Source organism: Cotesia glomerata, linkage group LG10 (assembly GCF_020080835.1).
Source record: "Cotesia glomerata isolate CgM1 linkage group LG10, MPM_Cglom_v2.3, whole genome shotgun sequence".
In the NCBI taxonomy this organism is placed as follows: Eukaryota; Metazoa; Arthropoda; class Insecta; order Hymenoptera; family Braconidae; genus Cotesia; species Cotesia glomerata.
Window position 1 is genome coordinate 9,057,817 of NC_058167.1, and position 11,299 is coordinate 9,069,115.

At 29.8% G+C, this 11,299-nt stretch overlaps 3 protein-coding genes across 3 annotated transcripts; 1 reads left to right on the forward strand and 2 right to left on the reverse strand.

Moving 5' to 3' along the window:
- Nucleotides 1-485: 485 nt before the first annotated feature.
- Nucleotides 486-5,086, reverse strand: LOC123272771 (protein-associating with the carboxyl-terminal domain of ezrin). Its single transcript, XM_044739769.1, has 4 exons — nt 4,555-5,086; nt 3,874-4,324; nt 3,619-3,808; nt 486-1,627 (listed from the first exon to the last, which is right to left on the reverse strand). The coding sequence occupies exons 1-4, from the start codon at nt 4,747-4,749 to the stop codon at nt 559-561; spliced, it is 1,905 nt and encodes a 634-aa protein (XP_044595704.1). The 5' UTR covers nt 4,750-5,086; the 3' UTR covers nt 486-558.
- A 903-nt stretch (nt 5,087-5,989) lies between these two features.
- Nucleotides 5,990-8,038, forward strand: LOC123272452 (60S ribosomal protein L5). Its single transcript, XM_044739226.1, has 4 exons — nt 5,990-6,145; nt 6,421-6,741; nt 7,101-7,481; nt 7,724-8,038. The coding sequence occupies exons 1-4, from the start codon at nt 6,143-6,145 to the stop codon at nt 7,910-7,912; spliced, it is 894 nt and encodes a 297-aa protein (XP_044595161.1). The 5' UTR covers nt 5,990-6,142; the 3' UTR covers nt 7,913-8,038.
- Nucleotides 8,039-8,172: 134 nt separating this feature from the next.
- LOC123272450 (replication factor C subunit 2) lies at nt 8,173-11,216 on the reverse strand. The gene is made up of 4 exons (XM_044739223.1): nt 10,917-11,216; nt 9,664-10,180; nt 9,273-9,596; nt 8,173-8,379 (listed from the first exon to the last, which is right to left on the reverse strand). The coding sequence occupies exons 1-4, from the start codon at nt 11,027-11,029 to the stop codon at nt 8,278-8,280; spliced, it is 1,056 nt and encodes a 351-aa protein (XP_044595158.1). The 5' UTR covers nt 11,030-11,216; the 3' UTR covers nt 8,173-8,277.
- Between the last annotated feature and the right edge of the window lie 83 nt (nt 11,217-11,299).

Sequence of the window (11,299 nt, forward strand, 5' to 3'; positions counted from 1 at the left end):
TTATCTTTTAAAGCTTCTAAATAATTTTTTTTTACTATAATTTATTAAAAAAATTATCAGATGTCTCAGCATAATTTTTTTTAAATATTTAAATAAAAATTTTAAGAGACTTTAATTTTCTGCATTTTTTTTTTTTTGATAATTAAAAAAATTTTTTTTTTTAAATATTAACTAAGTCTAAAAAATTGCATTTATTATTTTTTTTTAAAGCTTCTAAATAAATTTTTTTTTGCTATAATTTATTAAAAAAAATTATCAGATGTCTCAAAACTTTTTTTTTAATTTAAATAAAAATTTTCTTACCAATAATTCCTCAGCCACATATTTTCACTTCCTCTTGATAAATCAGCACTTTAAAATTAAAAATCCTAAAAATTTAAAAAATTGTACATAATTATGGATATGTACAATATTTATTTAAAATTGTTACAAATAAAAACATTTATACATATTTATATTAATATTCATAAATTTAAAAAATATAACCAAGCTTACACATTAAATTATTTACACCCCCCATGCGAAACTTTAAATTTACTACCGTAATAAAAAAGAAAATCAATCTTTCACCGCAGCAGCATTATCACCCCAATCGTCAAAATCTTCGACCCAGCCATCATCATCTTCAATGTCTTGATTTCCATTTTTGACATCAAACACACTTTTTTTCGGTTTTACTTGCTCGATGTGAACAACTTTTGGCTTCTCAATAACCGGTTCCATGTCTGTGAAGAAATCCACCTCTTCGGCAGCTTGTTGCATTGTCTTAGAATGTTTAATATCCAATTCTCGAATATCAGAAACAATAGTCTTTTTATTATAAGTCAGTTTGTCTTTTTTGACCGTCGCTTCGGAGGTTTCCGGTTTCACCGGCGGAAATTCGTCATCTTGAATGGCTTCAGGAAGAACATCAGTGTCAATTGTCTTTGTGATGTTCACTTCATGAGCATCCCAGTCAGACCAAGTTGTTTCTTCTTCGGCTAAAATCAACGCAGATTCAATTCGGTCCTCTCCACCGTCTGGTGATGGTCTCTCTAGCAGTTCAACTGGCAGACAGTCTATGCCATTATTATTAATAATATTATTAGTATTATTATGATTACTATTACTACTATTACTAGCTCTTTTGGACCTAGTAGAAGCTTCACGCCTGATTTGACCGTGATTAGGACGACCGTCTGTGAAGAGTTTACCGCGTTTGCCGCCTATCACAGCAGCAGCTCCTAATATTGGCACCAAGTCAGCCAGCGCTCGCAGTGTCACGCTGACCAAGTGATCGTCGTGGTCTTTTATTCCTACCAGAAGCTCAGGTAGGATTTGGTTTTTTAGTTCGTCTATTTGAAAAGCGTAGATGAAAGAATTTAAATGAGATAATAATAACAGGCGTATTGATGTGTCACGGACACAAAACATCTGCAGTAATTTTGGTACCAAGTGGCTTTTAAATGTTGAAACTGTAAAAAGACTCGTGTCTTCTTCATTGTCTTCCGTTTTTGGCTTCAGTACACATGGCAGTAATTTTTGTTGAGCTGTACTGTCCAGCAGTACCATTCGGGATAATAATAGTCGGCCTAATTGGTCAGCTATTATTTTTTCAGGAAATGCTTTAAGTTGTGATACAAGATTTCTGGAAATATAATTATTTTATAATTAATTAATTGTTTATTTAATATAATTATTAAATATAATCCATAATTATTAATTATTTAAAAAAATTCATTAATTATTAATTATTATTAATAAATTAATTTTTTAAAAATTTAATTAATTAAATATTATCCATAATTATTAATCATTAAAAAAATTAATTATTTAATAACTAGTCAACCTGCAGTCACTATGTGACTGCCGAGACTTGCGAACTATAACGAATAAAATTTTAAATCAAGAGTCTTTGAATTCTTTTACGGCCTTGAACTCAGGGAGTCCTAGGAACTAAAGTTTACAAATATTCTACATAATTTATAGGATCAACTGATATGTACAAAACTGAATTGCTCAAATCCATGAGTGTTTCTATGTATGCTATCATTTATAACTTACAATCTATCATATTGATGATGACTATGTTTATGTAAAACACATGTACTTTATTCATTTTCTTTTATACTTTTGCAATCTAGATTTTTGCCTTGACATTTAATTCAAAATAAATAAAATTTTGATTAATTATATAATTAATTTTATTAAAGTGTACTGTACTTTCTTAACTGTTGACATTTATAAAGATATAAGCTCATCTCGATGTTACACTCATCAAGAGCTTTCATTTGAGTACCCACATGCATTTTTGATATATTTTTCATATATACATATATATAAATATATGAAAAATTGATGTGAGTACTCAAATAAAAGGTCTCGATGAGTATAATATCGGGGTGAGCTTATATCTTGAAAAATGTCAATAATTCTCAAGATACAAAATCATTTCTTAATTATTGGTATTTTTAAAGATGTAAGCTCATCCCGATGTTTTACTCATCAAGAGCTTTCATTTGAGTACCCACATGTATTTTGATATATTTTTCATATATACATATACATTAGGGTGTGTCAATTTTAGGCGACTTTTTTTTTTCAACGAAAAAACAGGCTGAAAATTTGCATGAAGGTGAGAACAGAAGCCTGTTCAAAGCGGAGCTCTTAATATTAATATTTAGAGGTGTCTGTCCCTAATTTTTCATTTCCCATTTAAATAACATAGGAAAAAAAATTCTTTTTTTTGTTTATTTTTCTAGCTCGGCATACGCACCTCATATATATAAGTCAATAGCATATTATTGTAGAGAATTCAACGCTCTACAAAAAAGGTCTCTTACACTTTTATCATAAAGACAGCCGTTCTAAAGTTATTCAGACGTAAACTTCTAAATGTATAAAATTTTGATTATTCAAGTATCAAACTGATACAAATTAATTTATTACTGTCTTAAAAGTTATTTTTATATGTAGAATTGGTTCTGATGCGCTAACATTTTCATAAAGCTTAAAAAAAAATTACTCATGTATCAAATTTTTTTCTTCTTTATTTCATTTACTGTAAGAAAATTATTATTATGATTATTATTAATGATATACATTATTATTAATGATTATTCGTTAATTTATTCAAGAATTATTGCACTTCGAAAGTTCAAAAAATAGTGTTCTATGAAACTTTTATCAGACTTTTGACTTGAAGAGCTCAAAAACCTCATAAGTGCAATTTTAAGCGCTTAGATATGGAATTAGCGGAAGTTGCAGGAATGGCTTTTAGGGTCAACCGTTTTCCAGATTTTTTTGTGATAAATGAGCGTTATGAGACGTGCACTTTTCTGATTTTCCAAATTTATCTTTTCTCTCCGTGTAGAGTAATAAATTGTTAATTCCGTGAAACTTTTCAAAACACAACTTGACACACCCTAATATACATAATATATATAAATATATGAAAAATTAATGTGGATACTCAAATGAAAGGTTTCGATGAGTGTAACATCGGTATGAGCTTATATCTTTAAAAATGTCAATAGTTCACAAGATACGAGGTCATTTCTTCGTTATGTAACTAGACCTAGAGCATTTTCGAATGCAGTCTGAATACTTATTATAATAAATTAATTAAATAAAACTTACGAAAAAAATTCTTCTTTTTCAGTTTCACTTTTTAATGGTAGTTCCATTAAAAATTCATGAATATTTATAAAATCATGTGTAAAAAATGGATTATTTAATAAAGTCGACAATTTAGTCCTCAATAAAGGATCTGGATTTTGTAAGCTACGTTTACAAATTTCTTTAAATTCTGCTAAAGCTGGTACATCATCTAAAAAAATAATTTTATCAGTTACAATTTTTATTAAATATTCACGAATTAGTGCAGAATTTTACCAGAATTTTTTAGCCGTAAAACTTCTTCGGTAAGAACTCCAAAAGCATACTGATCAACCCCGATGGGATTCAATTGAGTTTCTAGAGAATTTCCATCCTCTTCAGGAGCAATAGCCTTCTCATACCTGAAGTTCTTAATCTTTTTCAAGTACGCTTGATTGAAATCCGTGAACCTGCAAAGAAACTCAAGACCCCCGAGCTTCCAGGAGCCTTCTGAAGTGACGTAGATCGAGCTACTGCAGACGTTATTGTGAGAAGCAAGAGCTTTCTCGTGTAGAAATATCAGAGCTCGGAGAATACTGTGGAGTCCAATGCAAATCTGGAGCGTAGTCTGGGAACCAATTATCTGGGCCAGTGGTTTCACTTCCTCGGTGGCCAGGTAATAGCTGCTGCCTTTTCTCCATGAGGATATGTATTTCAGGATGCAAGGGTGGCGATGGAGCATCAAGTTCTAAAAAAAATTTAATAGTTTTAAGAATTTTATAAGAATTAAATTATGGCAAAAAAATTGACAAATAAAAATTAAAAATGCAATTTTTTAAAAATAAATTTTTGGAGCTAATTTGTCTGTTAAAAAAATTAAAAAATGGTTAAGTGATTGCTGACTTTAATGTCATTGGACTTTCAGGTTAAGTCACATTTATTGGTCATAAGATGAATATAAATAAAATTGATAAATACCTTGGCTGTCCTTTCGAGAGGTGACGGCTTACCGAAGTTAGGACATGATTGCAAAGATGGTTCGCTGATAAATACCGATATTGTTGAAGAATTCGCGCCATTCAAATTGGCACTGTGGTGCAGCCAGAAGTCTGTTATTTCAATGGCCTTTTCATCTATTTTCAGGCCACTCAGGGCACTTTTTTCATTTCCCATCGAGTCAATGGTCACTTTATTTATTAAAATATGCTTACTTTATTTTTTGTTATCTTGAATAACCTTCAAAGTGTAATTATTGGATTACTTGTTTACTTTTTACTTGTGGCTGTCACTGTATGTTAAAGGCCGTCCATGTGTGACGTCGCTGATCATTAACTGCGCGTACGCATTTTTTTTCTAAGACTAGGATTTTTTAAATAAAATTTTTTTTTTTCTAATTACAAATAATGATACTGAAAGTGAGTGGCATCTGGTCAAAAATTAACACTAGATGCATGTTCGAAATTTTTAACTCCCCAGCTACTTAGCACAAATAAATAACTTTTCAAATAGATATTTTTGATAGTCTTCATTCCTTTCTGATAAATTATAATGTTTTATTTTTTTTTCTTCAACTTGTCATGATTTTTTTTCACATTCAAAAATATATATTTTTTCATAAGAATATTTTTGATAAATTTTCATGATACTGATGTTAGCTAACAGCTGTTAATTTTTTTTTTAATTTTATAATTAATCAATTACAATAAAAATATGGTTCTAACAATTTTCACCAATAATTTTTTTATAATAATTTCATTACTATAAAATTATAAAAAAATTATTTAATGTCTGTCAACTTCATTCCCATCAATTTTTTGAATTTTTACCATTAAATTTCTATGAAAAAATTTTAATCCACATCCCAAGTGGCACAAAAATTTTTTTGGTAATATTTTGTTGAATTTAAGTTGACAATTATTAATTTTTGACTTCTTGTTGAATAAAATTTACCAAAAAGTCAACAGTTTTTTATGTGATGCTTGGGATCTATAAATAAAACAAAAAAAATTACAAGTGCACTTTTGAAAATAATTATCAAAATTAATTTAGCAGATATTTTATAATTTTAAGAATTTTTTTAACAAATAAATTATGTCAAAGAAAATTAGAAAAAAAATTGAGATTTAGAAAATTCAAAAAATAAAAAATCTAATTTTTTAGAAATAATTTTTCGGAGCTAATTTATTTATTAAAAAAAAAATAAAAAATTGTCAAGCGTCTGCTAACTTTGTCATAAATAATTTTTTTTCAAAAACCAAAAAATTGTCAGATGTCAGCTGATTAATGAAAATTAATTTTTATTTATTTATTTATTTATTAAGACACTTGAAATTTAATTAGCACCCATTTATTTTTTAACCGCTTAAATCCAACACATGCGCATTCGATAGATCACCAAATAATAATAATAAAAATAAGAATAAGAATTAAACACTAGCGCCTCTATATGGGAAAAAAAAACTTGATTCAGTGAAGAGGTACTGGACTCACGGGCGGCGCAGTGATCGTTCTTTCTTGTGTCTACTGTTGAAGAAGGTGCCTCGCAGCTTCTTCTCATCCCACCAAAATGGTAAGCATATTATAAAACAATTACTACTTATAAAAATAAAAATATTTTAACAATCAATTAAATTAATATTTTATAAAACTAAATCAGTAGTTAAATTTTCATAATTTTGTAAGATGTTACAAATATTACTCGATTAAAAAAAGTGATTGCGCGTCTATACCTCAATCTATACCACGCTTTGCATTTAAATTAATTTTGTTTACTGATAATTGAATTTTAAATTAATAAATAATTTTAATTTATTTTATTAATATTAAGATTAATTATTATTTCAGGGTTTCGTCAAAGTAGTGAAAAACAAGCAGTACTTCAAGCGTTTCCAAGTTAAATTCAAGAGGCGTCGTGAGGGTAAAACCGACTACTATGCCCGTAAGCGCTTGACCATCCAAGACAAGAACAAGTACAACACCCCCAAGTACCGTTTGATCGTTCGTTTTTCGAACAAGAATATTACTTGCCAGGTCGCGTACTCCAGAATCGAGGGAGACAGAGTCGTGTGCGCTGCTTACAGCCACGAGCTCCCCAAGTACGGAGTTAAGGTTGGACTTACCAACTATGCCGCTGCATACTGCACTGGTCTTCTCCTCGCCAGAAGAGTAAGTAATTTTTTCCATCAAAAAATTCACATTAAAAAAAAAATAAAATTAAGTTAGCTGGCGTCTAAAAATTTTTTTTATTAAAATAAAAACTAACTTCTAGAAAATTTCAAAAATTTTAATTTAAAAAAAGATTTTTGTATTAATTTTAAAAATGTAAAATTATTTAATGCCTGCTAATTATAATATACAAAAAAAGCTTTTCACATGATGATCCACTCAGCTCGCTTTGAGAATCCATGAAGAAACTTTGTTCCCTAATTTCTTTGACTGACAAGAAAAGTTTAAAAAATAATATTTTAATAATAATTAACTTGAAATTCAAACAACTAATTTTATAAACAATTAATTTTTTACAGCTGTTGAAGCAATTGGGCTTGGACAAACTCTACACGGGAACCACTGAAGTAACCGGTGACGAGTACAACGTAGAAGAGTTGGACAATGGACCCGGAGCGTTCAGATGTTACTTGGACACTGGATTGATGCGCACCACTACTGGAGCACGTGTTTTCGGCGCCATGAAAGGTGCTGTTGATGGAGGTCTCAACATTCCCCACAGCACTAAGAGATTCCCTGGGTACGACAGTGAGTCTAAGTCATTCAATGCTGACGTTCACCGTCAACACATCTTCGCCCAGCACATTGCTAACTACATGAAGCAGTTGGAAGAAGAAGACGAAGAGGGTTACAAGCGTCAATTCTCTCAGTACATCAAGAATGGAATCGCCGCTGATGCTGTATGTATATTAATTAATCATATTGATTTAATATTCCTTGCTTCGTCCAATAAAAATTGTTTTGAGGTAAATTAGAGATCTCAATAACGTCGCAATTGGACAATATTGATACATCGGTTGAGCGAAATGATTTATGCTCCTTTGTATTTTTCTCCATTAACCGTCTGTGACATTTACAGCTTTAATAACTGTTTGTTTGATTTAATTATTTTTATTTTATTTATTGAATTTAATTTTTACAGATTGAAGACATCTACAAGAAGGCCCACGCTGCAATTCGCGCCAACCCAGAATTCACAGCTAAGGAGAGGACCAAAGAGCCGGTTAAGAAGCGCTGGAACCGCGCTAAGTTGTCGCTTTCTGAACGCAAGAACCGCGTTAATCAAAAGAAAGCATCTTTCATCAAAAAATTGGAGGAGGCCGAAGCTTAAAAAGCCGGTCGTAATCCTATTTTTGTACCTAAACAAATTAACGTTCACAGTGTCATTATATCTTGTTACATTAACATGTAGCCTGTGGACGATGGTACGAAAATTAAATAAAAAAATTGAAACGCCGATTGAATAATTATTTATTCAGAAGTACTTACACTACCTGTAATAATATTTATAGTTTATTAATTTTTAGGATAATAATATGATAAAACGCTTACCTTGAAGTTACAAGGCTGTGATATTTAAAAGACAAGAGATTTAATAAATATTTTTTTATTTTTAATTTATCAATTCTGTATGATCATTTTATACAGCCATTAATTAATATTTTATTAGAGAAAATAGTTAAAGAATTAATGGGGTTATTTTAACAATGAACGGCGGCAGAGACGAGCTAGGAGACTGTTGAGTTGCAGCAAACTGTTGATTCCATCCAGGATGTCCAGATGCGTAATCCCGATTTGCTTTAAATTTATTAATTGTTAATGGCAAGAGTTATTTTATTTATTTATGCCGATACTGCCATTCAAACTTGATGAATTGACTTATTAAAAAATAGAATCATATTATACAAGTCACATTAAAAATTTTAACAGCCGAGACCAGTGATTGCAGTTTCAATCGGCTTAGCGAAACGAATGGAAATTTTGAAAAAACGTTTTTAGAGATAATAGATAATTTAATAAACTATTTCACCACAAAGCGGTTTTTTCAAAAATTTCATTCGCTTCGTCAAACCAATCGAAACTGCAATTGCTCTGCTGTTAGGAGTGCGACAGAGATAGTTCCGTTGAACTCCGTGAGAGCAAAGCGAGAAAAAGATGGTCTCGCCTGTTAAGGTCAAATAGTTTAATAAATATTTTCATCCGTAGAATTGCATTCAATCAATGTTAAAAATGAACTGTTAGATGAAAATTAAGTTAACAGATACTCGATAATTTTAAAAATTTTTGTAACAAATAAATTATAACAGAAAAAATTAGAAAAAAAATTGACAGGTAGACATTTCAAAAATTAAAAAATAATTTTTTGGAACAAATTTGTTGAAAAAAATTAAAACTTTAATGTCATAACTGTTAGCTGTAAAATTTATGAAAATTGATTTAGCATATATTTAATAATTCTAAAAATTTTATAACAAACAAATAAGAAAAAAAATTGACACGTAGAAATTTCAAAAAGTAAAAAATGCAATTTTTTAAAAATAATTTTTTGGACCAATTTTTTTGTTAAAAAAAAAAAAATTGTCAAATGACTGCTAACTTTAATTTCATCTAAAATTTTCTAAATTAAAACGGCAGTATCGATCTGTGGAAAATAAAATATTAATATTAAATAATAAAATCAAATAAATTACTTTTATGTAATCTAATTTCAATGTCTCGTCAATTTGTAAATTTTTGCTGACTCTGAAGATATTACTGATTAAATCTTCAGCAGAGTATCCGAGTTTCCACAAGCTGCTGAGGACATCGTAGGCTTTAGAAATTTTTCCCTGAGTACAGAGCTCCAGCATTTCTTTTATAACCAGCGGATGAGGTTCGTCGCAGACTTTGAAGACGTTCTCGCTATTGACATGACCAAATCCATTAAAAGTTGACTGTAAATTGTTCAGCGCTTGTCTCATGTCTCCTTGCGCAGTGAAAACAACTGCTTCCAAGCCGTCATTTGTATAAGACACCTGTTAAATATTTTATAAATGATAATTCTTACTAGGATTAGGTATTGAGATGAAAATAGTAGCTTACATTTTCTTTTTCACAAACTTGAAGGATTTTCGCTAAAACTTGGGCATCAGTAAGTTTCCCATATCGCAGCATAGCACAGCGAGACTGAATAGGCTCAATGATCTTTTCACTGGTATTGCAAGCCAAAGCAAAGCGAGTGGTGTGGCTGAAGATCTCCATAGTACGTCTCAGAGCTTGCTGAGCTCCCTCAGTCATGCTGTCAGCTTCATCCAGAATGATAATCTTGTGAGTACCTGGCGGAAGATTGACCTTCTTCTGCGCGAAAATTTTTATCTTGTTCCTCACGACGTCGATACCGCGGTCGTTGGACGCGTTCAGCTCCAGCACGGTGTCTTTCAGCGTTGGTCCGAGGAGGGCGCGAGCCAGACATAAAATCGTGGTGGTTTTTCCGACTCCTGGTGGACCCGCGATTATAATGTTAGGAGCGTTTCCATGCTTCGCGAACACTGCTAGTCTGGATACAGTATCTTCGTTTCCTATGATGTCATCAAAGGTCTGCGGTCTGTACTTTTCAATCCTAATAAATTATTAGGATTATAATTTATATTTAAACTAATATGTACAAAACATTATGGCTTAAATTTATCAGCATTTTATATTTTTGTATTTATCATCATTTTATATTTTTGTATTTTCTAACTTTTCATTATTAAATTACTACTTTGTTACCATTTATAAATCACAATCCATATTACTGATAATGACTATGTTTTATGGTTTGATTTGTACTTAAATTATCTACTTTGTTACTTTTGCCATTTGGCGTTTTGCCTTGGAATTTAATTATTAATAAATAAATAAATTAAAATTATTAGTTAGTATTTTATTTATTTAATTATATGATCCTGAAACGAGCTGACATGATTTCATGATATTAAAGTTATCGGTCTCTTGACAATCTTTTAACAAACAAACTTGTTCCAAAAAATTATTTTTTAAAAATTGCATTTTTAATTTTTAAAAATTTCTATTTGTCAACTTTTTTTGTCGTAATTTATTTGTTAAAAAAATGATTAAATATCTGCTAAATTAATTTTCATGATGATTTTCTAGGATTTTTTGCAACAAATAAATTATTAAAAAAAAATTTCACTTGTAAATATGTCGAAAAATTATTGTTGTAATTTTTTTTTTTTTAATTTTTTCTTAACAGTAATTTATTTGTTGTGAAAATTTCAAGAATGAAAGATGACAGCTGAATTTAGTATTCTATTTAATTATTAATGATAATAATTAAAATTAAAATTAATTACCATGGCAAAAGTGCTCCTTTGGATTTAGTCTTAGAAATTTCTTGAGTATCCTTTGATGAACCAGGACTTTCATCAACTTCCATTGATTCTCCAACATTTTCAGTATCCGTCATTGTTGATAAGTACAGAAAATTCCAAATTTATCATAAATATACTAACAAAAACTTTGTTTTTTTATTTATTGTTAACTAATTAAATTATTTAATTTTGGAGTAAACAAACAAGTAGCGTTTCACTTTTAGGTTACCGGGTTTTTAAAAGTGCACATGCGCAGGAGAAATTTATTATTTATTTTTTTGTAATTAAAAAATTTTTTTACTACTTTGTGATAGTAAGAAACTGATTAATTATTTATTATTGAGATATTGAATTGATTACTGAAA